The sequence below is a fragment of the Diadema antillarum genome, unplaced genomic scaffold (assembly GCF_040938485.1).
Source record: "Diadema antillarum isolate AM-2024a unplaced genomic scaffold, OU_Dant_1.0 seq00000647_RagTag, whole genome shotgun sequence".
NCBI lineage: Eukaryota > Metazoa > Echinodermata > Echinoidea > Diadematoida > Diadematidae > Diadema > Diadema antillarum.
In genome coordinates, this window is record NW_027271561.1 from 467,345 (window position 1) to 494,967 (window position 27,623).

General features: G+C 36.9%; 1 protein-coding gene across 1 annotated transcript in view; it reads left to right on the forward strand.

The window, feature by feature from the left end:
• Positions 1 to 11,644: 11,644 nt before the first annotated feature.
• LOC139736428 (serine incorporator 3-like) overlaps positions 11,645 to 27,623 on the forward strand; it is a 31,065-nt gene continuing 15,086 nt past the window's right edge. The window contains exons 1-10 of the mRNA XM_071647180.1: positions 11,645 to 11,847; positions 16,448 to 16,612; positions 17,118 to 17,305; positions 17,901 to 17,980; positions 19,511 to 19,648; positions 20,718 to 20,800; positions 21,554 to 21,647; positions 22,449 to 22,541; positions 24,224 to 24,350; positions 26,369 to 26,417. Of these exons, the coding sequence (XP_071503281.1) occupies positions 11,827 to 11,847; positions 16,448 to 16,612; positions 17,118 to 17,305; positions 17,901 to 17,980; positions 19,511 to 19,648; positions 20,718 to 20,800; positions 21,554 to 21,647; positions 22,449 to 22,541; positions 24,224 to 24,350; positions 26,369 to 26,417 (1,038 nt within the window). The 5' untranslated portion in view covers positions 11,645 to 11,826. The remainder of the gene's footprint in view (positions 11,848 to 16,447; positions 16,613 to 17,117; positions 17,306 to 17,900; positions 17,981 to 19,510; positions 19,649 to 20,717; positions 20,801 to 21,553; positions 21,648 to 22,448; positions 22,542 to 24,223; positions 24,351 to 26,368; positions 26,418 to 27,623) is intronic.

The window sequence follows — 27,623 nt, forward strand, 5'->3', positions numbered from 1 at the left end:
TCAAGGAGGTATGCAATAACGCCCATAATACTGCCCCTTGGAACTGGCCCATAGCTGTTTTAGGAAGGGCGCGGGGTGGTGGTGGTGGTGGGTTCCTGCTATCAGAAGACTTTGCTAACGCCTCCATCTGGTATGGCTGGTTATGGTGGGAGCTGTCTTCTGTCCTTATATTCAATTTGCTCTCTGTATAGTTACAACCCTGATTTAATTCACTGAGAATCGAATGCGAATCTTCCCTAACTTTCTACCAGTTTTTTGTCACACACACACACATACACCTGCCTAGTACAGAAAAATAGTGATTGTGTACGTTCGTACGAGTGTATGCGCGTGTGTGTGCATGATTCTATATGTGTGTGTGTGTGTGTGTGCGTCTATTTTTTTTCAATTTCAATTTCAATTTCAATTTATTTTCACAAACCATTCACGTGTGACACAAACCCCTTGCTGGGTTTTCCTTCGTTATAATATTGTCTCTTTCCGTTATTTTGTTTATTGGTGTACGGTATTTCTAAGTAATATTTTATGCGTCTGTTTGCCTGTGTCTTCCATGTACACTTAAGTTCTGTGGGTGGCGAAATTTGAAGTTGATCCTTTATATTTTCACTATTTTTTGTCAAAGAGTATGAGTATGAGGAGGAGGAGGAGGAGGAGGAGGAGGAGGAGGATTTGGAGGAGAAGGAGAAAAGAAAGAACAATGCTAGACAAGAGAAAAGATGCGATCCGTCCATTCTGTTTTCGAAAATATGCTTCCATTTTTGATACATGCAATGATATTGATGTAATGATAACATAATGTGATACATGCATGTACTTAGCATCTTTTAACTTCCTGATTACGATACGTATAATTATGCTTTAGTCGGAACTTAGAATAAGGTGCGTACACACAGAGGTGTCGTGTAGGTAAATCGAAGCAAAGAAAGTTCCCAGTATGTGGATGTAGGCTGACACAGTATGAGTGAAACTAGCAGGAAAGAAATATCATAATGTATCACAGCCACGTGCTTTTTGTGTTTTGGAATGGCAGAATACGATCAAGACCATAGGTCTCGTACACATACCTTTATGCGACAGATCGTGTACTTCTTCGCCTCTTATTACCTTCATGACAATAGTAAGACAAATGAATGATTACATTTGTGTATAAAAAGCGCTTTTAGACTTTGTAAGTTGTTTCTCAGCGCCTTACATTATGATTATTGTCATCTATAGCTTTGCTACGAATGGCATGACACATGACTATAGATTGTGTACTACTATACTCGATGTGTTGTAGCAGTGCAAGGACACCAAAAATTACAAAATAATAGTTATGGTAGATCAAATTAATAATCAGTCATAAAAAGTATGAAAAGGGATAATTAAAAAGGAGTTTCAAGGAAAATATTTGTTTTCATTGCGGAAGTATGTCATCTTGGTTTAAAAAATAAATAGATAAGAACAGAAACGACAATTAAAAAAACAAGAAATTAAATTTTAACAAAAAGTACTTAGGGGTGTAGGAGCCCGTAAGAGTTACTACGAAGCTAATACTCACTCCTCTGACATTGATCTAGAACACTGCCATCCGTTAAAGTTCTCGTCGCTTTTGCTGTACATAATTGCCCGTTACCAGCTGAAAATTGAATAGAACTTAAGAATCTAGTATTAGGGTTTAAAATGTATGCAGTATCTGCAATTTCATTTGTATGTGGAAAACAAAATCAAAGAAAAAAAACCAAATAAATAAACAAACAAACATATGAATGCATACCCTAAAGAGTATACTGATTCACTGCAACTGTGTTGTCATCGCCTTAAACGTGTCGCAAATAATTATGAGAGAAATAATACAGTAATGAATGGCTTACATTTTTGATAAAACAAGAAGGCCTATTGACAGTTGATTGATTCGCAACAACAAAAATAAGTGTACCTGCATAACAGTAGCCCAAGGTAATCAGGATTTAAATAATATATGATAGTAATAATAATAATAATAATAATAATAATAATGATAATAATAATAACAACAATAATAATAATTTCGTATTTAATTTTTTCTTCCTTTTTTAAGGGAAAGTTTCTCAACAAAGTTTGAGTAAAATTAAATCATACTCATGCAGAGCCATGTACATTAACTAAGCAAGTCATTGATGGTCGGCTTTCCGCAGTAATTATCATCCTATTGAAAATAGGCTCGTATATATATATATATATATATATATATATATTATGTTATGTGTGTGAGTGTGTGTTTGTGTATATATATATATATATATATATATATATATTATACATGTATATATATATGTATATATATACATAATACCATATGTGTGTGTGTGAGTGTGTGTTTGTGTGCGTGCGTGTCGCACACATGTCTCACACTGTATTATACATTGACATAATGCTTCTTCCTTTGGTCTTTAATTGGCCATCAGAGGTATTATATTGTACTTGTTAAATCGTTGCATATCAAACACTGCCTACAGATAACTATTTTTATATTCAGTATAAGACTATGTAAATGAAATTATATTGTACAGTCTATGTGTATGATACCAAAGGTTTCTTATCGGAACCATGTACAGTGTATTACGAAATGGTCTTCCATACTGCGGTTGATTTGTGTTGAACATTATATGATTCCACATAATCTTGTATGAAAATAACAAGAAAATGATTGAATCAATCGCTGTATATAGCCGAAATCTGTTTAGCGTGATACTATTGTGGAAATGAAAATGGTTTGTAATTTAGACTTGTATTTACAGTACTACAGCTGATGACACTGCAAAGTTATCGATTGAATAATATCTGTTAATTTCGAATAAAATGTATCATTGTATGTATGTATCTATCTATGTATGTGTGTATGTATGTACACGATTGTATGTATGTCTTGTCTACCAAAACAATACAATACGGTCATTGGACCTTTTTTTCGCAGAAATGTACCTACATTAAGATTTTGTGAGAGTGAAATATACGAAAAGCCGGCTTTTTATGTTTGCTTGCTTTCAAAAGAAAAATGTGTGTGTTTGTAGGCGATTCCTTCGGATGAACTGTATACAGCTGTTTGTACATTTTACTTTTGAATCCGTGAATTGCCAATTTGTATTCAGACTCGTGACGATGGAGCGAATGTCCGAGGAAAGAACTCATCGTTATATGCAATAAACAATGAAGAAAGAACGTTTTGTTCATGCCCCCGCTTTGTTGCTGGTACTGTTTACAGCTCCTCTAAGCTAGCTACTTTCTTTCTACCTGTCACTGCTCGTCGAGCCCATGACAACGTCGTGGTTATGTAAAAAAGCTTCCGCGAATAAAAGATAAAAGTTACCAAATTCCCCCCCCCCCCCCCATATCATAAACTCCTCTACGTCAGACAAGTTGTCTTTTGGCGTAATGTTTTACAATCTCTTTTTGTTCTTCTTCCAGCTTCCTTAAGCTATGTTGCGTTTTTCCCCATCTTAATTCTTCTGATCTTTTGACACGTACTCTTTTACACTTTTTGTCCTGAAAGTGCTAATCAGCACCCAAGTAAAAAAAAAAAAATCAGTTGTCACAGCCATATAGATTGATACAAGCCGGTTAGATATCGTTGATATGCGTATAAAGGTAGGACCTTCAATATTTTACACAGACACACGCACAGACACACACACACACACGCGCGCGCGCACGCACACACACACGCACACACACACACACACACACACACATATATATATATATATATATATATATATATGTATATATTATGTGTGTGTGAGTGTGTGTATATATATGTATATATATATATACATATATATAGAATTCACGTATTGGCTCCACGAAGAAATAAACTGGTAATGCGTATTTTTCCAACAAAGAATTAATTTATTCGACTCAAATTTCCAGCGGTCTTCGCCTTCTTCAGGAGTCTTGACAATGACGGTATCAAAACAAAGCAAAACAAAAATTGAACACGTAGAGCTCGCACTCATGTCAGTGCGGAGGCCGCTGAAAATTTGAGTCGATTTTTTTTTCTTCATTGGCCAAAAAAAAAAAGCACTACCAGTTTATTTCTTCATGACACGTGAGTCATATACACACATATACACTGCGCGGTTACCATGCACTGTGGCAACAACTTCCAAACTAGACGCATTCCATCACAAGCAGGTTAGTTTTGAAATCCGTCCGACCAGGAGCAGACGTATACCCTGAATTGTGTGTATGTCTGCTTCAGAAACGGATTTTAATCTAGACATCACATCGCATCCTGGTCGCTGATGAAGAATGCGATAACCTGTTTGGTGTCTTGTTTCAAAAACATGCGCTTTCCTCGCCAGAGTTAAGTGTTTTAAATGCCATTTTAGGTTTTTATCACACACACACACACACACACACACACACACACACTCACACACACACACACACATATATATATATATATATGTATATATATATATATATATTATATATATATATATATATATATATATATATATATATATAGCTGGGCACCATCAATAATGTCTGTCTCTGACAATTTTACTAAAATCCTTGGTTTTGATTGGCTGAGAAGCTCTGTGTGGTCACTGACTTTTGTAATTGTCATTACAGAGATTGGGCAACAATTGTCAAGGCTGATAACCATGAAATCTCTCCACAATAAATCTTATATTCCAGAACTCTCCAGATCTCTCCAGATCTCTCCAGATCCTCATCCATTATGTGGAATTACCTTCTAAGTGTGAATATTACAATGTAGCAGGTTTCCCAGACGAAAGTACAGCTCACCCAAAATTTAAATCGCCATATTTACCACGTTTGCAGGGGTTCGCGATGTATATCAAACTTTACGCAATCTTCAGGAACCATCCTTGAAAATAGATGGGATGCAAAACAACTTAATTTGTTACGAAGTGTTTTCCGAGGTGCAAAGACCACGACAAATTACTACCCAGAACACTGATGATAATGACTATGATGAAAATTTCGATGATAATTCAATTCAATTCAGTTCAATTCAATTCAATTCAATTCAATTCAATTCAATTCAATTCAATTCAGTTCAATTCAATTCAATTCAATTCAATTCAATGGAGATAGCTACAGCAGTGATCAATTCCTAACAATGAAAACAGTGAATTGTAATTATTGTTTTGGATCGGGAAGTAGTGCTAAACTTTTCAATTTAATATTGCGTTTACATTTTAAAAAATAGCAGAGGTATGACATAGGTATAGAATACTAACTCGTACGTATACTGAAATCAACGTTTTATCAATATTACTGCATTTTATGAGTATCATTGCCGTTATTTATTTTTTTTATCATTATCATTATAATCATCGTCGCCATCATCACCATCATCTGTATGTAAGCCTTCCATTAATATTTTGTTCATTCCCATGTGTTAGCACAACGCCCACATTGGATGCTGAAAATATACATTTTATGTTTATGTGTGTAAATGAATGTAATACCTTGTATTATGTTACATCAGATTTTTATATTATATCATGTCATGTATTATTATCTTAAGTATAAGATATACATGTATCATTCTTTAACCAATTCTTAATACATGTACCTGATAAGATATAGACGAATACAGAATATATTCAATGACATTTCCTTCATAACGTATATATGTTTGATACTAGGAGAAAAGATAAACAGATCGCTGTGTCCCAAAGAGGTTTTTTTGCATCAATAATTAAGGCTATATAAACACGTGGGGACATAAACGGAAAAAGGAGAGAGAATGGTTAAGAGATAGGTAAAGGTGAACTAAAGAGGGAGAGAGAGAGGGGGGAGAGAACATAAAAGAGAATTCTTCGACATACGCATAGCTAACAAATTTATCAGAGTCATTGATATTATGGTCAATTATCACATATTACTCAAGAGACACAAAAACCCCGGCAAATTTGAGGGAAACCGCGCTCTGTTAATTCAAATTTGATTATCTTTCTGACTTTCCAAGGTTGAACAAAGTTAAAGGGACCGTACAGTTTTGGTTGAGACCTAATTTCAGGTTTCTAACATTTTCTGGTGAGATAATGAGAAATCTCTTATGAAATATGAAAGAGCATGTAAATCTATGAGGAATTCAACATTTATTTGATAAAAATTGGTTTTGAAATGGCTGAGATATCCAAAAAAGAGCGATTCTAATAAAGTGTGGGACCCACACTTTGTAACGATCGCTTTGTTTTACTTTGTTTTTGGATGTTTCAGTTATTCCAAACCCGATTTTCATCAAATAAACTTTGAATTCCTCTTAAAATGGTATGCTCTGTACTATATTATAAGTGTCTTCTTGGTATCTCGCAAAAAGTTAAAAGCCCAATTCTCATCTCCACCAATACTGTACTATCCCTTTAAACAAACGGAGCAATCAAGGTTTGAAATACAGATCAGTGGTCATGATACAGGATGTGCTCAACAGTTGAGTCGATCAAATGAATCATGCCCATGAAATGTATACGGTCATTGATCTCATGGAATCGAAGTTTGTCGGTTTGTACCAAGGTCGCTGGAGGTCACTGGAGGTAATGGGCCCTGTCCCCTGTCTGTACGCTCTCCTTCAGGAGAAGGAAAAAAAATCCACAAATCATTCTTTTTGTCAAGAATTCAGCAACTATGACCAAAGCATAAACGTATAGAGACTATTGGTATACATGCGTATAGTGATAGCAACTATGATGTGTGTGTGTGTGTGTGTGTGTGTGTGTGTGTGTGTGTGTGTGTGTGTGTGTGTGTGTGTGTGTATGTGTGTGTGTATGTCTGCTTCATCGCTAATAAAGATGACTAACCTGTTTGGTGTTCTGTTTCCACATGCGCTTCTCCGGGAGCATGAAGGTTTTTATGCCATTTAGGTAATTATCACACAAACACACACACACACACACACACACACATACACACACACACACACACACACACACACACATATATATATATATATATATATATATATATATACATATATATATATATAACATATCTATAACTTTTGTGGTACATAATTATGCATAGATTATTCAATGTATATCTATCCAGATATAGATATAAACATAATATAGATATAGAGGCCCTAGATCTATAGATATACATGTTATAATACACATCTGATCCAGGCAAAAGGATGTAGTTTCTTCAGGATTGTGAGAACATGAGATTTATTCTTAAAAATGTATGCAAGCGGACATAATTCTTGTGAGGCCATGCGATGCCATCATCAACCTACTGGATTTTAAAATTTTTGTTACCTTAATTTAAAGGACAAGTCCACCTTCCTATACATAAGGATTGAGAAAATGCAGCAATATTAGTAGAACACATCAGTGAAAGTTTGAGGAAAATTGGACAATCCGTTCAAAAGTTATGAATGTTTTAAGTATCTGCGCAGTCACTGCTGGAAGAGAAGACTACTACAGTTTATGATGTCACATGCGTACAACTATACTATACAAAACTATACCTATACAAAACTTTACTTTTTGAATAACGTGCACAGTTCTTCGACTTGCTACTGACGTATGTTAAGGGTAATATTATTCCCCTTCAATGACATTTCCTTCATAACGTATATATGTTTGATACTAGGAGAAAAGATAAACAGATCGCTGTGTCCCAAAGAGGTTTTTTTGCATCAATAATTAAGGCTATATAAACACGTGGGGACATAAACGGAAAAAGGAGAGAAAATGGATAAGAGATAGGTAAAGGTGAACTAAAGAGGGAGAGAAAGAGGGGGAGAGAACATAAAAGAGAATTCTTCGACACACGCATAGCTAACAAATTTATCTGAGTCATTGATATGGTCAATTATCACATATTACTCAAGAGACACAAAAACCCGGCAAATTTGACTAGGGAAACCGCGCTCTGTTAATTCAAATTTGATTAACTTTCTGACTTTCCAAGGTTGAGTAAAGTTAAACAAACGGAGCAATCAAGGTTTGAAATACAATCAATGGTCATAATACAGGATGTGCTCAACAGTTGAGTCGATCAAATGAATCATGCCCATGAAATGTATACGGTGTCGGTTTGTACCAAGGTCGCTGGAGGTGCAATGGGCCCTGTCCCCTTGTCTGTATACGCTCTCCTTCAGGAGAAGAAAAAAAATCCACAAATCATTCTTTTTGTCAAGAATTCAGCAACTATATCCAAAGCATAAACGTAGAGACTATTGGTATACATGCGTATTATAGTGATAGCAACTATGATGTGTGTGTGGGTGTGTGTGTGTGTGTGTGTCTGCTTCATCGCATCCTGGTCGCTAATAAAGATGACTAACCTGTTTGGTGTTTTGTTTCACACGCGCTTCTCCGGGAGCATGAAGGTTTTTATGCCATTTAGGTAATTATCACACAAACACACACACACACACACACACATTTGATATAATATATATATATATATATATATATATATATATATATATATATATGAAGAGTTTGTTCGCAAAAACCGATAAGTCCATATTTGCCAAATGGAGATATTTGCGATTAAAGGTCAAGAAAAATAAAGAGAATAATAAGAATTGTTTTCTTCTTTTGACCATAACTTCAAAAATGTATCTTTATATGTAGTGACCAATGTATCATTTAAAAGGTATTTTTTGTACTTTATGACAGAGACCGTACTTCAAAATCTTCAAAAATGGACTTATCGGGTTTTTGCGAACAAACTTCATATATATTTATAACTTTTGTGGTACATATGCATAGATTATTCAATGTATACTCTATCCAGATATAGATATAAACATAATATAGATATAGAGGCCCTAGATCTATAGATATTATACATGTTATAATACACATCTGATCCAGGCAAATGGATGTACTTTCTTCAGGATTGTGAGAACATGAGATTTATTCTTAAAAATGTATACAAGCGGACATAATTCTTGTGAGGCCATGCCAGGATCAACCTACTGGATTTTCATTTTTTTTTTGTTACCCTTATTTAAACAGATTTGTATAATTTGGTGTACACTAAAGATTCAGTAACTTTTTTTTTATTCATGTTCCATATTCCACATTTCGTACAAGTTTTATATTCCATTTGATTTGAAGCAGAAATGTTTTTTCACACAATGGTCAGTTTCAACCAATAATGCACAAATGTATGAGGACATATAATTAACGTGTAATATGAGGAACCCACTAAAAAGCAAAGCTTGTAGGATGTGGGTTCCAAAAATATAATATAGAATTTTAGTACAGTATATATCAAAGTCTGTGCCTTCTTAAGCCTGATTTTTTATCAACAACATGCCATAAAGCAGAATTCGATGAGCAACTATAATACCATATTATAGATTTTATCATAAACCTTTAAATTTATGCCTCTTCCAACTCTAATAAATCATGTGAACAAGTCTATGGATACTCTTTTTTATAGCTCAGAGACGATTTGTCTTTCAGGATTAACAAGAAATTGTTCAAACTATGGAAACATTTAGAGTTATCATTACTTACATAATCATTATTATTATTTTATTATTTTATTTTTATCATCGTCATCATTGTTATTATTATTATTAGTAGTAGTAGTAGTGAGTAGTAGCAGTAGTAGCAATACGTCCTACTTCTAAACTGCTATACTACTGCTGTCATTTTACTCTGCTTCTACTGCTATTCTACCTTAGCTTCATTATTGTAACAGTCAGCTTCAATATACACGCACATTATACGCTCATTCATCTATGGACATAACAGAAAAGACCAGCCCTATATGGCAACAGATTTCACCTCTTAATGTTTTCTTGAAAAAAAATCAACAACAATACATTACGAATCTCAGTTTAGTTTTCGAAAGAAACACATGCCCCCATGCCATTTCCAACAAACCTTGTGGAACTCAGTGGAAATCAGCGTCAGCTCTGTGGTTGTGCAGTAAATCAGGGTTATTTTGTTTTTGTTTCGACAAGTGGACAGACATGGTGTTGACGTCATTGCCTTCATGGCGTCACATATTATGGGGCAACACTGGGGGTAGAAGAAGCAAATATTATGTTGTTGAATATTGTAAGATGATTGATGTTGTTTATAACTGATTTTTGTTATAAGAAATGAATGGAGAATTTTGAGGTATATAATAATATGATAATGTATAAGTGAAATAAGAGATTAATATAGATAATAGTTATTGATTTTGTATATTGATAGAAACAGAATTCAATGGTTGTGTACTTTTTCAGGCACGTATAATAATTATTTTGATACATATTATATTCCCATATTTATTATATATAGAAGGTTCTTTTTTTTTTTTAGAAACCCAGTCAGTATTTTTTTTTTCATCCTGGTTGCAAATTGATACATTTAGTCTCATTCCTTATTTTCTCATTTTTATGAACAGTTCTGGTCTGTATGATGTAGACCTATTGTGTTATGTTAATGTTATTTTTTGTGATTGTTATCTTGTATGTATGTGTTTACAGGGCCCTCTGGAAAACAGTACTTGATTACTGACGGGGCCACCCTGTATAAATAAAACGAAATAATAATAATAATAATAACACAATAGCTCAATCCGTTGACAAATTCACTCATACAGCTTTAACAAAGCCTTTGATACCCTTAATTATGATATTTCATTCTAATAAGTTTTCTCCATGTGTAATAAGAGGCAAATCATTACATTGCCTTAATATTTTGAAAGCAGGAGACAATTTTACTGCTGTCAATAGTCACATAATCTTGAGTCTATATTCACAATGTCATTAAATCACCTGGTCTGCACTTGTATCCGTTGTCCGTTTCTCTTACACGAACACTGATTATCCGGGGCTTACAGCCAAACAAGCTTGCTTTCATGTCGGTCCCATCATACTTCTCTTTGTACAACCTCATTTTGATTTTTGACCAGTAATCATTATAATTACTATTATTAACATGTATGTGATTTTTGTGTAATTATTGACAAGGTAAAAGAACTTGTGCTGTTATTTTTGATGTAATATATTGATATACAAGAAGTGTGAAATAAATTGAAATGAATTTAATGTACTCACAGGCGTCACTCCTTGGTCCACTGCTGCTCTTGCTCTTTCTAAACGATTATCTGTCGCTGCATTAAAAAAAAAAAAAAAGTATTCTCGAAGGTCCCTAACAACATTCTATGCAACAAAAGCTTGTTTTCAGTTTTGTATGTTCCCCTGCCGGATTTGTAGAATATTGTGACTGTGAACGTTTTTAAAATAAATTGAAATTGAAATTGTAATTGGATTGAACTGAATTGAAATCCATTTGATGAAGCTCAAAAAGTAAAACAAAAAAAAAGGAAAAAAGAAAAGAAAAGAAAATCGCATTGCCTGTGTCGCCCTCTGTTGGCAGTATTGTGCGGGTTGTGCGCAGCTTTCTGGCATGAGCTACAGTTCTTTTTATAGCTTTTTCGTCAGATCAGCCTGAGCATAGTACAGAAAAACAGAGAGATTCAACATATTTATCATCAGAAGCGTGAATAGCCTTGGTTATTACATATCAAACTGTAATCTCCTTAAGAAGAGAGCGATAAGAAAAAAAAAAATTGGGATTTTTTTTTTTTCTTCAATTCTTCTTTTCCAAAGCGCTGGCTCATTGTTTCATAGAGAATATGCCATAATCTTTAAAACGACTCGAAGTGAGTCTAAGTAGGATATGACAAAACAACATCAGCCGTCATTTGTGTTACGAAGTTGCTACAGTCACTATACTTTCATCACCTTTTGTTTGTCCATTTTATCAAGAAATAAAGACGTAAATCATTATCATCATTTTCTTGAGATATCAAAGAATCGAATAAGTGGCCTTTCAACGCAGGAGTTGAGGATTTCGCCGCGAGAAAATGTGTTGTGGACTTGGAGCGGTGAGTTGGTTAACGATAATGCATCAAGTGTATACTCAGTAACAGTACATGTATGTATTGTGTAGTATCGTACAAGTAAAGCCAGCAATTGGATTGCGCAGCACTCCCGCAGTAAACAATACTGGGTCACTGGAGTGACTAGTGTCAGACTGTCATGACTGTTGTGTGTAATACTGTCCTATTACTGGGCTGAGTTGAGAACGGACAGTACAATTTGAAGGCAGTGCAGTACAAATCAGAACTAACACTGTGTTTAAAACTGAACATACAAATTGTACAGCAACATACAAATGATGTATTAATGACAATGTATGGGTACGATGATATAAATTAGTTTGGAAGGCCCGAGAAGGGATGGTTTCTCACATTTCTACAAGGTACAAGAAAACACTCTCTAACACTAGTAACAGTTAGAATCTAACTGTTATTATGATAAGTTAGATTCTAACGTTAGTAAAGCAAGTGACCCAATGACAATGTTTGACATCCTATTCCTAAATCACGTAAATTGCGGAAGCAAAATAGCGTGCATGATCCGAACGCTTGCGCTGCAACCATCGTTCGAACACCTGTGACTATTCGTCACCGGGTGTCCGTGGTTCGACATTCGCGACGTACCGCGCCATGCGCTAGCCCTATGTGAACGTATTAGGGCGCGTGCCATGCGCGGGTGAAACTGTATACATAGCACATCGCACTACGAAAGCGCGGTACTCAATGTAATGTATGATGTACTCCATGCTGTTCGAGAGATTCAACGCATACACAACACATTGTTATCGAACCACGGTGATACCGCAAATTCTGGCACGAGTGGCATGCAAAATACAATGTATAGATATCGCACGAGTGGCATGCAAAATATAACTAGAGATTGTAATTTGTCATTACTGACAAATTAAGGTGATCCGATTTTTTTAATGAATGATTCGAGTCCTGATTGCAATAGGCATGACCATACAGGTTTCATCTGTGTTTAGAGACATTGGCCGTGTGATGTTCGGATTCTCATTTAGAAAAGGGAGTCATATCTGCCATCTGTGGTACCAAATTCTGTATACACTAGATAACAAAGATACAGCAACAAATACATATGACCTTTGACCCACTTTTACACTCCCAAGATGGCATCTGAGGAAAAAGTGTTTATTTTGTGAAATGATTTTTGCGACATCGTCTATACGTGTGCAAAATATGGGAAAGACAGTACAGGTATTCACCAAGATGCAGGATGAAACATATATGACGTTTCACCCTTATTTACATACCCAAGATGGCGTCTGATTAAGAAGTCGTTATTTTATGAAATTATGTAGGTGACATGAACTAAACATGTGCAAAATATGGTGGTGATTGAGCATGTTTTTCTTGTGGTTTTGCAAAGAAAGTTGTGCAAAGAAAGAAAAATTTCAATACATCGTTGATGAGCTTTAATTTCAACCAAGTATTTTGACGTGATACCGACATCGTGTGAAAAAACAAAGGGCACTTATATGATAGCACAAAGTCTCAGCTACAACATATTAAAATCTAGGAGAAATTCACGGAAGCATAAGTAAGATAGTGCATGATAAAGATAGTCATGTCAATTTTCACATCTAGAAAAACTCCCTCCTATAGAGATAACACGTAATAGCGAAGATTGAGAAAGAAGTACATATGACCTTTGACCCCACTTTGCACACCCAAGATGGCATCTGAGCAATTAGTAGTTATTTTGTGAAATGATTCTTGTAACATGGTCTTTGCGTGTGCAAAATATGGGAAAGATAGGACATGTATTCACCAAGATACAGGATGAAACATTTATGACCTTTGACCCTAATTTACATACCCAAGATGGTGTCCGATCAAATAGTTGTTATTTTATGAAATAATGTACGTGACATGTACTAGACATGTGCAAAATATGGGATTGATAGCCATTGTTGTTGTTCATCTATTGCACAGAAAGTAGTAGAAAGAAAGAAAAATAAAGAAAAAATTATGTTATTTTATAGAAATTTGAAGGAGAGGCATAAAAAAATCAGAAAAAGATAAAGTAAGGAAAGGGAGATTAAGATTAAGTAAAGAAAAAGAAGAAAAAAAGTGTTTAAAAAAATTTAAAAAAATATTGGCAGGAGTGAGCCTCGAACCAGGGACCTTAGGATTACGAGTCGGATGCGCTACGCAATGACCTATTTCATTCTCCATAGGCCCTGTGTATTAAGCAAAACGACGCTGCATCGAAGCCTCGTGCCATTTTCAACCAAGTTTTTTCGAATTGATGCCGACATCGTATGAAAAAATGGAGGGCACACTTACGATAGCCCAAAGTCTCAGCTACAACATACTAAAATCTGGGAGAAATTCACCGAAGCATAAGTGAGCTAGTGCTCGAAAAAGAGAGTCATGTCAATTTTCACTGCCAGAAAAACTGCTCTCCCATAGAGATAACACGTAAACTGGTCAAATTTGACAATATTACTTTCAATCCATTTTTACGAGGTGATGCCGTCCTCCAATCAAAATATTGTAAATATATTAATGAAAGATCATTTAATAAGCTACAACATACTGAAATTTAAGTGTAAATTGGCAAAGGATAAGTGAGATACGCTTGAGTGAACTTGAAATTTGATGACGTCATTTTGAAAATTTACTTTTTTTACTTTATTAAGAAATTTGATATCTTTTAATCATTTTGCCAGCATCGCCAACCCATGAAATAACATATCCAACTCATCAGCTTTCAGAATATGTAAAGAAAATGGGAGGTTACCGTCCATCCTGACGAGTAAAATCGGATTTAAAATTGGCGTTTTTCTGGCATCGTTGCACTGTATATCGCCATTGACGCGCGCGCGGAATTTCAACTTTGACGGGCCCGTATGACGTCATATTGAGTTGGATTGACTTGAAACTTGGTAGAAATATTCCTCGACATTTTAGGCATCTGATAAATGTAAAAAAACGGGAAATTTCCATTGCATATGAGCTGTGTGTGCGAATATGTGCGCGCGCGTACGCGTCCGTCCAATTTTTTCAATTTTTCAAAAAATGCTCCAAATGGTCTGAAACGTGTGCAAAAAAAAATTTGAGGTCGATTTGAGCATACAAATATTTCAACGCGCGCGTACGCGCACGTTTTAAGAGAAAATATGAATTTTGAGAATATGAGTAAAATGCGCATAACTTGAAATGTATGTGACGTAAATTCTATTGCAAAATTCCATTCCATTAATGATATATGAATGAAAATGTGTTTTCATATAATGACGTCATAGTGACGTCACGGTCAACTGATCACTATGATTTTACTTGATCTGCCGTCTTTGGGACATAATACATATAGGGTATAAGTTTGACATTGAAAGGCAATGCACTTTCTGAGCTAACCGCTGCACAAATTTTGGTTAGAAATAAAGAAGAATAAAAAGAAGAACAAAGAATCAGTACAGATACAGAAGGTGATCCGAGAGGATACTCGGATCACCTAAATATCGCGTAAACACTTATCTCAGAAACGACTGCCATCATGGCTGTAGGTGTACACGCTGCACAGATTCAATGCAGATAAACGGACTACACGTAGTAACTTCAAAACTTGGAATGAAGCGAGTCTATATGTGTTGCTACTGTATGTTACTTTACTTACCCGTTGAACTGCTAAAATGCGAGTTGACCTGGGAGGGTTGCGACAATGATTTTCGGGGTCCGGCGACGCGGCTTACTGTTGCATGTTGTGCTCTTCGGAACACGTGTAGAGGTAGTTGCATAGTTTGAATTTCACACTTGATATGCGCCATTCTTTATTCATGATTTTCAGTGAATTTTTATTTGTAAGAGTGGTCTATTCATGGAACCCTGTCGAATCAAGGGCCACTTGCTTTACATAAATTGTAACATAGACATCAATTGGTTGAAATAAGGAGTCAGCTTTGTAATCGCTAACTTTGCATGATAGAGGGTCTATACCTAATGTTAGAAACCATTTTATCAAAATCAAATGTTAGAAGGCATACGATCATGACGATACAATTTTTAAAAACTCAAGAAGAATTCAAAGTTTATTTGATGAAAATCGGTTGTGACATGGCTGAGATGGTTTACCAACAAAGTCAAGTAAAGCGATCATGATAAAAGGTGGGTTCCATCTTTTATTAACCTGTTGAGGACGGGCTGATCTTTGCTACAACATGCATTTTCCAGGGCATGGACACTTGCCCGAGTAGGCCTATACTAGGGATTCTGATTCATCCTCTGCGGGTGAAGATTGCTTTGTTTGGATATCTCGGCCATTTCAAAACCAATATTCATCAAATAAACTCAGAATTTGTCTTAGAAGTAGACCTACCGGTATCCAATATTGTATGTTCTTTCACATTTGATAAGAGGTTTCTCATTGTCTAAAAAAAAAAATCATCATCAAAAGATATAGGAAACCTGAAGGCCTTTGCTTTCTCAACCGCAACTATACCATTTATGGCAGTTTAGGAGATGGTAAAATTTTCTTTCAGAGATGATGCTGTTCTGTACTCTAATTCATTTCATTTTTTTTTTGAATATCCCTCTGTCATCCCATCGTCTTCTGCTTCTCCGATCTCTTGCCATGATGTAGTTGGCGTGCTGCGTCACGTCGGCAGCCTGTTCCTGCTGCTGCTCGGCATGCCCGTCCTGCAAGAACTCGACCTCGACCAGGATCGTGTACGGCCTCTTCCTGCTGGTCGGAGCCATAACGTCCGCTGTATTCCTCCTCCCACAGGTCGACGATGCCCTGAAAAACGTAGGTCACTGCAGCGTGGTATTTGATTTGCCATAGAGCCACTATCGCACTGCTAGCTCACCTGGTGGGCACACACCTTTGTTTGTGATGCTCATGGAGACAAACTCATCAACTGGAGAAGTTTTCCTATGAAAAGTTTTTCAGGGTGCACATCTACGTGTGGATGCTGCAAAAAATGGAAAAAAGAAAGGAAACAAAGCAAGGACAGGAAAAATAGCTGTCTGTTACTCAGAAAATTGATATGATATTATAGAATGGGTCAAGAGAATCACGCACAACTGTAAAATTTTTTAATAAATAGTAAAACTTTTGCGCCAAATTCACTCTGCGGAGTGCTCAAGATGCATACGTGCTATTGTAGTGTAGAATACAGTTCGCACTGACGAATAAATGGGGATCTAGCAATTCCTGGCGTTGACAACCCCAAGTTCACCACCTCTAGACCACATTCATGTACAAGATGCACTTATCTCTTACCCCTCATTCTTCTCCTTCCGCACGGCAGTCTCCCTTGTTGTGCAAAAGTGCGTACGGGGTCGACCAGCTCATCCCGGCTGAGGTTTGCGCAAAACTGACCGGTTACCGCTCCGTTTACCGCGTCAGCTTCGGCGTGGCGTCGTTCTTCTTCCTCATGGGGCTGATCATGATTCAAGTCAAGAATAGCAGAGATCCACGAGCGCCAATCCAGAATGGGTAAGGATTAACGAACCCAACCCCCACCCTACCCCCACCCCCACCCCACCCCCCAAAAAAGGTGGGGAGGGATTTTACAGGGCAAGGGAACTACACAATAATGTAACATTGAAGGTTTTTGCCAAATGGCTATACAGATACTAGCTTTGAATAATTTGTTTATGTTTTTATTGTTGCTGTAGTTTGTGTTCCTGCATCAAAGGGTTCGTCAGATGGAATAACCCAGCATATTTGAGAAATTCACTCTCATTTGTGTAGCATTTTGGCCTTTTACTCTCTCTACAGCATTCGATTCTATCCACTATCACTTTAACGCTCATTATCAGGGCCCCAATTTTTCTCTCTTCTTTCTTTAAAACACAACAACAGTTTTGAACTTCCCTCATATGTAGATTTTGATCCCATACCAGATTTACGTACTTGTGGGAATTACAGAATTTAAACTATCCAAACAACATGTGAACATGATTGATGTGAGTACAGTGTATGCGTTAGTGTAGAACTGCAATTTGTCAGCTCTTGCTTGCTGTTTAGTGATCTGTTTCATGTGCATCTAAAATATCAGCTTGTGTCTCAAATCGTGATTTCTACCCAGATTCTGGTTTTTCAAGTTCCTCGTGATGGTGGGTCTCTGTGTGGCCGGCTTCTTTATTCCAGGTGGAGCTTTTGAGCAAGGTAACTCAACTGTGTCTCTCTCATCATTTGATTTAATTTGATTTGGTTTGATTTGATGACCACTGATGCAGTGCATGAGTCTTGCACTCATGACTGGGTGGACTGTTCTAGCATATTTTATTTAGATGTATGGATACTTTGCGTTACTGTAAAACGCAAAATATTCGCAGCATGAAATTTTCATAAAATGGAGCTGATGGCCTTTTTCGCGGCATGAAATTTTCGCAAATTGCCAGTGACATTCAATGCATGGTGTCGGCAAGAACTTTCACCTGCAGTTTAATTTCGCAAATCTTGGCTCTGGCAAAGTCTCAAAATCAAAATACACATGAGCATTTAGTGTTTTATAGTACATTGATACATTTTGATGAACAATAAACAAAAAGCAGATGGAAGCATGGATTATAATTAGGGATACACAGATGTATCTTCCTTTCCTCAGGCTATGTTTGGATGAATCATCGCAGATAGCTTGCCCAAGTCATAGGGTGCTCGTCAATCCTGACTTTGGTGTCATTTCCTCCAAAAAACAAATTCATCTGGCCAATATTTTCCCTTGCTTTTTTGTTTTTTCAATTTTATTGGGGGTTAAAGGGGAGGTGATTACGAGTGCGAAGAAAGTTGTGACCTGTCCATCATAACTTTCTTTCTGATTCCAGTCCAAACACTTGAAGAACTAGAAAAGCACTCTGAGAGCGCAGACCTCCGCCAAGCATGAAGCTTATTTCCACCACTACACTGATCTTGTTCGAGATATCATACGTACACACAACATCGGTGCTAAAAGTCGCCAGATTTCCAAATATAGAAGCCTTTGTTACGTCATAAGCCTTCAGCTGCACAGCGCGCCTCGCCCCAGCAGAAACTAGAGCACGCACTCTTAGTGCGCGCAGGCAAACCTCAAATACGCGCAGCCTGAACTCCCAAGTTCATTGACCCTACCTGCCAAAACATCAAAAATCCTTTATAAATCCCCCCAAACTTCTCGGATCGTTACCAAAAGTTATTCGTTTGTTACTTGTGTCATTCTCAACCTTTCCTGCAAGTTTCATCCCAATCCGTTAACTACTTTTTGAGTTATTTTGCACACGGACAAACTAACTAACTAACTAATGAACGAACGAACACACAAACCAACGGTAACGAAAACATAACCTCCTCCCTTGGCGGAGGTAATTATGTTTTTGCACTGTCTTTTGTGAGAGAGTTGTCTTGAATGCTACTCTCTAGTTTATTGGCCAGAGTTGAGTAATTTTTCGTATTTCTTAGACAGTGGAATCTAGTTCTACATACACACCAGATTCTCCTTTCTTTGTAAGTTTGAAAAACTACCCATTTATACCAAGTTTTAGGATAGTGTTTTCAAAGTCTTCTCTCAAATTTTAGCAGTATCTTTATTTGCATAGCCAAGAATCTCATTATTCCTTTGTTCGTGTGAAAAACCCATGAGCATCATTTTGAATGAAACATTTCAAGAAGATTGACTTAAGGGGTTGTAATTGCGATTTTGCTGCTCTGTGCACCCGACAGTATTCATGTACTTCGGCATGGTTGGAGCCTTCGCCTTCATCATTATCCAGCTGGTGCTCCTGGTTGACTTTGCCCACTCCTGGAACGAGAACTGGGTCGGTCGCATGGAGGAAAGCGAGAACAAGGGCTGGTACTGTGGTAAGTGTCCCTCCTAGTCAAAACAAATAACCGAAAGTCACCGGTTCCAATCCCAGAAACAACTATTATATTTTTTTTATGGTTCCCTTCACCTATTATAAGGTGAGAGGTTGACAAGTTTGCTTTCTGTATTGAATTAAAATAACAGTCATTACTAATTGCTGCAATTATATTTTTATGGAAGAAAAAAGCATTCCCAATTGATTATGAAGCTTTGAAATCATATCTTCAGTATATGATTTTAGTGCAGTTTTTCCTATGTAAACATGATTTATTATCATGACACTGAATTCAAGCTGTCAAGATATTTCTCTAATTCCGATTTGTCTAGGTGCTTCAGTATACATCACTCTTTGAGATAGGTGTGTAGTACTGTCTTTTCTTGTCTGTTTAGTTGTATTGCTCACCAGTATGACATATCCTTTAGCCCACAACTGTGCCATTCCCTTTCAAATGTTTGCATTATCATAACAAATTTTACTCCATCTTTCAGTTCTGCTTTTCCTGAATCCACTTATTTGTTTGGGAAGAACTTCCCCTTTGGTCCCATCCAATCACAAATCCCACAAGTGATAAGATCTATTTTGGGGGTTTCTTTCCCTTTTTTGTCCGGGAATAAGGAACAGCTTAGTCACTTGGTAAAAGAACATTCATGAACTGAAATATTGTGCATGACTGGCCTGCTGTGCACAATGTATTCATACCCCAGATCAATGTTTGTGCTTTCTGAAAACTAATTTCTGTAAAACACAATATTTTCCGGGCATGAAATTTTCGCGAATTGGAGCCGACGGCCTTTTTTGTGGCGTGAAATTTTTGCGAGCTACCTTGCAATTCAATGCATATAGTGTAGACAAGAACTTTCGTGTACATTATAATTTCGCGAATCTTGGCTCTCGCGAAATTTGCGAAATTGAAATGCACGCGAACTTTCCTCGTTTTACAGTACTACATTTGTGAATACTGTCCTCCAATGCCTTTCAAATTGTAACATTCAAACAGGACATTTATGATAATGAGAAAGTTCTCGCTCTCTTTGTTTTCTATTGTTTTGTCTTTACCATTATAGCTCTGATGTCATCCACCGTTTTTATGTACCTGGTGGCACTCACTGGCATAATTCTCTTCTACGTCTACTACATTGGCTCAGGGGTGAGGCTTCTGACATTCACTTGAATGACCCAGAGATCAGAATGAGATAAATCTAACATCTTTAGATCTTTAACAGAAATTGAGTCGTAATTACCTTGTCCCCCAGCTGGCATGCATTTGTGTTTGTGAATGTGTGAACATTGGGGAATAACAACATGTACCATAGCAAAAGCAATTTTTGTTTTTAATTATATGTCATTGTTCTGCTGTTGTGTATGTTTAAGTGTCTGTTTGTTTTATGTGCGTGTGCGTACATGTGTATCATGTCTTGACGGGGCACATTACCATAAAAGACAAAACCTCTAATGGAATGACAATACATGTTATATGTACATGTTCTATTCTGATATGATGAAAATTTTCTGCAGGGTGTTTTGATTTTGGAATGTCTATGAGACATGTATTGTTCAAAATTGAGTCAAGTTTCCATTGAAATAGAGAAGGAGAGAAACATATATAGAAAACTGTGTAATATCCAGAAATCTTTTTAGAGAAAATTTTAAATAACCGGGAGAAAATTCAGTGATTAAACGACAACTTTGCAAAAATACATGGTAGAGAATTAAAAAACAAACAAACATAAAACAAATAATTCACCACCATCATAACACAAGAATATTTCACCAGCCAAATGACTTCTTCTTTTTTTTTCTTTTTTTTTTGAGTTATTGTTGCTTCATGCCTTCCTATGCATTAAATGAGAACAGATAAGCCACTCAGAATTATACAATCAATCTCCTCTACCCCAAACAGGGACAGTGCTCGCTCCACAAGTTCTTCATCAGCTTCGCCCTCATCCTCTGCATCGTCGTGTCCATCATTTCAGTGCTGCCCAAAGTCCAGGATGGTGAGTCTTCCATCCCTATCCCCCCCCCTTCCCCCCCCCCCATGTACCAGTAGAATATGATGCCTCCCCCTTTCTCTTCTTCAAGTTAGTCTTTCCAAAAAATACTGTTAAATCTTGTGTATAAGGTGGCTGTGCATAAAGACAACCTTCCCAACTTGGAATAAAAAAGGCAACCAAAGAATCAAGGAAAAGAAGAGAGGGAAGCAGCAAAGAAAAGGAAAGGAAAGTATCTTTCTGCCACCTGACAGGCAAAATGGAATCGAAGGTCAATTTTCACTCGGGTTTCTGAAGTTTCCCTCACTTGCTTTTTTTCAACGACATGTAGGCTGTAGGTGCAATAGATTGGTCAACTTATGTAATGTGTGTATTTTGGGGTTCATAGTTGTTATTCACCCGTTCCGTATGGGAACCTGATGGCTTGAGTATTAAGTCTATGGGCAGTTCAGAATTCAGAATGGAATGGGTTAAAAGAAAACTGTTTGCTCTGCTCTCTGAGAGCTGGATTGCTTGGTAAAGGCACTGAAAGCCACAGGACTAAAGATGATCACATTCATTTGTAACTCGGTGAAGTCTGACAAACCTGTCTTTAGTAGAAAAGATTATATCGGTATTTACTTGGTAGGCTTTAAAGCATTTATCTACCATTTACAGCTGATTTTTCTATATGAAGTGTCTGTTCTTTTGAAGGGGGGGGGATGATAGGGGTTAGGTTTTTTTTTTTTTTCTGATAAAGAGATCTGATGAAGTACACAAAATGCTTATGAATAAATGCAAGCATTTGACCTTTGACCCATCCACCAGCCATGCCACGCTCCGGCCTGCTTCAGTCCGCAGTCATCTCCCTGTACATGGTCTACCTGACCTGGTCTGCCATGAGCAACAACCCAGATAAGAGTGAGTTTCTTCTCGCTGAATGTCTGTGTCTTATATTCCTCTGTCAATTCCCTCTTGCAATCTATCCATCCTATCTATCTATCTATCTATATATCTATCTATTAATCTCTCTCTATCTCTCTATCTATCTATCTATCTATCTATCTATCTATCTATCTATCTATCTGTCTATCTATCTGTGTGTCTATCTATCTATATACTGGTATCTATCTATCTATCTATCAATATACTGGCATCTATCTTTGAATCTACCTGTCTTTCTATCTATTCATCTATCTATCTATCTATCTATCTATCTATCTATCTATCTAATCTATCTATCTTTCCATCTATCTATCTATCTATCTATCTATCTATCTGTCTATCTATCTATCCATCTATCTATCTATCTAATCTATCTATCCTTCTATCCTTCCATCCGTCCATCCATCCAACCATCTGATCTATCTATCCATCCTTCCATCCATCTATCTAATCTATTCATATATCTATCTATCTATCTATCTATCTAACTAGCTGGCTAGCGAGTTTATAGATAGATAGACAGACAAATGTTGATCATAATATAGTATGATTCTTTTTTTTTTCATTATTATAATGCAAGCAACAAGTTCTGACATTTGCAGTTGATGCATTATGACATTTGTGGTTAATGCTGGGATCCACCTACATCCACCCACCAAGTTTCATCCCATTTAACAGACAGACAGATGGACAGATGAACAAACGTTGATCAAATTATAGTGTGATTCTCTGGGTTTTTTGTTTGTTGTGTTTTTTTTTTAATATTATAATGCAATCAATGAGTTTTGACATTTGTGGTTGATGCATTATGACGTTTGTGGGTAATTCTGGGATCAACCTTTAGCCACCCACCAAGTTTCATCCCAGTTAACTGACAGACGGACAAACATTGATCAAATTGTAGTATAGTTCACTATTTTTCATTATTATAATGCAAGCAATGAGTTTTGGCATTTGTGGTAGACGCATTATGACATTTGCAGTAAAACTGGAAATTTTGAGATTTGTGGTCAACATGTTATGACATTTGTGGTTAATCAGATTTTGACATTTTTGGTTGACATGTTATGACATTTGTGGTAGTTTTGACAGTAGTGGATGATTATGACATTTCACGGGAGGTGTTGCGAAGAGTTTCGTGAGAAGTTTCTTGGGAAGTTTGCGATCACATTGACAAAACTTCGAGATCCTAAAGATAGTGACCTTTAACTTCGCAATCTTTTGCCAGTGTGACCGCAGCTTATTTGTCTGTCAGTATTTCTGTTTGTCTTTCTGTATGTCTGTCTCTTTCTGTTTGACAGTTAACAATCTATTTAGTGTGGCTAGCTGGTATGAAGTGCAGAATGTGCATGTGATGCATATAATACTGTATACACCATTTATTTAACAAGTCTAAATCTTTGTGAATCTGGACTTCTCGACGATTTCGCGAGTGCATAAATTTGCGCTCTTGGAGTACCGTACTGAAGGGAGATATGTATATGTGTACGTCACATTCATATCGGAATTGGAGTCATTATTCTCGCAGATAGCACCTGACTCGCGAAAAATAAAAACCTCACAAAATATTCGGCATATACAGTAGATTACCTGTGAATTTGGATGCGTTCGTAAAACCTGTTTTAATACCAGTTTTATCTGTCCTCGTTCTCGCCCAGCCTGCAACCCCAGCATCGCTCAGATCATCAACCAGCCAGTCAATGCTACGGCTGAGAGTTCGGGAGTAGGCACAGCGGAGAACTGGGCCAGCTTTGCCATCTGGCTAATCTGCCTCTTGTATGCCTGGTGAGTACTGTTGCCATGGTGATAGTCAAAAGGGGCGGGGGATGGGGTGAATGGGAATGAAAAGCCCCTTCCACTTATGGATGTGACATGGGTGGGTCTTCAGAAAATAAAACAGAACGATCTTTTCTCTTATCTTGTGCACAGTTTGGCACCAGCTGTAGTATGTATGAACCATTATCCATGGTGCAGTACCCCTGTCTTTCCCCTTCGGTAGGTTGTGTAATATATCAACATAGAAACACCTCTGCCACATTATTTTCGCTCAAAACTTTTCTGTTAATTATAATTATACCCCCGCCACACGTAGTGTGAAGGGGGTATATGGGAATCACCGTGATGTTGGTGGGGCGGGCGGTCGGGCGGGCGGTCGGTCGGTCGGTCTGTTGCAAAATCTTGCGTCACGAACTCCTCCTACAGTTTTGAAGCAATTTAAATGAAACTTAGGGTAAACGATGATATTGAGGTATAGATGTGCAAGACGTTTTTTGTGTTTGTCGGACAATGCGTTGCTATGGTAACCATAATTTTACCAAAACCTTGTGGATTGAACTTCCATAGTATTTAAGCAATCAATTTCAAAATTGGTATCTATAATGATTTATAGGTGTAGTTAAGCAAGACACTCGTTGTGTTTGTACTTGACAAAGCGTTGCCATGGTAACCGTATGTTTTCTTTGAAATCTTGTGGCGTGAATAACTTCCACAGTTTTGAAGCAATTGAAATCAAATTTGGTAGGCATTATGGCCTTGAGGCAGAGATGTGGAACACATAATTTTTGTGTTTGTCGGACAAAGCGTTGCCATGGTAACCATAATTTTACCAAAACCTTGTGGATTGAATAACTTCCACATCATTCAGGCAATTAAGGTCAAATTTAGTACCGGTATGTATGATGATCGGGAGGTGTAGTTATGCAAGACACCAATGTGTTACATGTATAAGAAAAATGTGTTGCCATGGTAACCACTCATTTTTGTATCAAATTGCACCATTTAATCCATGAAGGTGAAATTTGGTGTGTATGATGCTCTTTAAGTGCAGTTTTGCAAAATGTCCTTTGTATTTGTATTGGACAGTGCGTTGCCATGGTAACCGCATGTTGTTGTTTGTTTTTTTTGAAATCCTGTGGAGTGAACTTCTTCCACAGTTTTCAAGCAATTGAAACCAAATTTGGTAGGCATTATGGCCCTGAGGTATAGATGTGGAATGCATAATTTTTGTGTTTGTCACACAAACCATTGCCATGGTAATCACAATTTTACCAAAACCTTGCAGATCGAATAACTTTTCCATCATTCAAGCAGTTAAAGTCAAATTTAGTATGTATCATGATCTAGAAGTGTAGTTTTGCAAGACACTAATGTGTTAGTTTGAGGAAAATGTGTTGCCATGGTAACCACTCATTTTTGTATCAAAATAAACCATTCAAGCTATGAAGGTCAAGTTTGGTGTGTATGATGGTCTTTAAGTGTAGTTATGCAAAATATCCCTTGTGTTTGTATCAGACAATGCATTGCCATGGTAACCACACTTTTTACCCAAACCTTGTGGAACTCAGTGTCAACTCTGTAATTGTACAGTAAACTAAAATTTATTCTGTTTCCAATTCAACAGGTGCACAAACTTGGTATTAACGTCATTGCCCTCATGACATCACATACTATAAAGCGACACTAGGGGCGGGGGTATTAATCACCTTCAGTGATAATTCTAGTTTTAAGAGAAAAATGTGTCTTTTGTTCTTTTGTCAAAGAAAAGATATGCATTGTTTCAAGATAATTCAAATGTCAAATACCGGTACTGATAGAGTGTAGTTGACACATGAAAACTAGAGGAGAAATAAGTGAGTTGACAGAATCAGAACTTCATCACAATATAACGTCAAGATGGCCGAGGAGATGTGAAACTGGTATTTGCCCCCATGCTAGTAGTTTTGTTGCCTTTTACACTTTATTGCCATGACAACTGGTGATTTTTTTTTTTTTAATTCTTTCACTCCTTCCTATTTCCTCTGCAGTATCCGCACTGCCAGCACCAACAACGTTGGCAAACTCACCGGCAGTGAGGTAAGAATTCAAAATTCTCTCCTATCGTTTTTCGTCCAAGCCTCCCAACTTCTGTTCACCCCATACTAATATTCCTCCCATCATGTAACAGATGGCGCTGTTCACTCTGCAATCAGTCCCACTACTGATTTGTGTGGCACTTTACTGTGACTTGTTCTTCCACCCAACCCCCACATCTCCCCAAAAAACCTTGATTTTAGCATTTCGTTTAGTGTTACTGTGTGAAGTGAAGACATGTCTTTGCAAGAAAAGCAAACAAGTTTTAGAAGTCAGTCAGAAGACATGCATACATACATACATATACATGGGACTGAGAAGATGCAGTGACGAAGTTTGTCCGCTCATGTGCGTACCACTTTGAGTTTTGGATGTCATTAAAGAATTTGGGACAGTCTTGATTGTGGCGCAACTCAGTAATCAATACAGCTAGCTATTAGAGGCGAAGAAACTTTTGTGGTATACCACGTGGCGTACAACTTACAGAGTAGTAGCTTGTCACTTGGGTTAACACTGTCAAATGCGTAGTGTCCTTCCATTCAATTTCGCATTTTTGTTAGTATTTATAAATAGTGATTATGTGAGTGGAAAAAATAGAGGCAAAGTGACAAACAAGTTGAATAAGTACCATAAAATGTAAGTATCATACACATGTTGTATAAGTAGCAGAGTACTGGTAATATCCTTCAGTTTGCCCAGTAATACGAGTTCTAGGTTGCACGCTTATTGTGGACATGTGTAAAAAATTGAAATATTTGCATGAGTAATTTTTCGTGCTTGAATCTACTAAGGTGAATTTCACACATTGCTATTTCTGCCCAATCAAAATATAGTAGTTTTACGTGTAACAGGCACAATAGTTGTGTGCTTTTGTTTTCTTACTAGTTATGTGTCGTGGGAAATGTGCAAAAAACAGAACCTTTTTGGGGAAAGCTTTGCCAGATTATAATAAGTGAATAAGTACTTCTTTCAATGGGTGAAAGTTATTCAGACCTGTACAGTAAGAGTGGAAATTGCACAAGATTGACTTGCTACTGCATTTATTTGTCTATTCTTTTTTGTTTTTTTCTTTTTTGGTGTTTGGCCAGTGTCAGTTAATTTTGCATGTTAATGACATTGTAGATGAGTATTATTTTGCTCACATATCATTCCTTCCTTCCCGTATCCCCCTGTACTAATTTTCACTTTAGGTCAGTGGATCACAGAAAT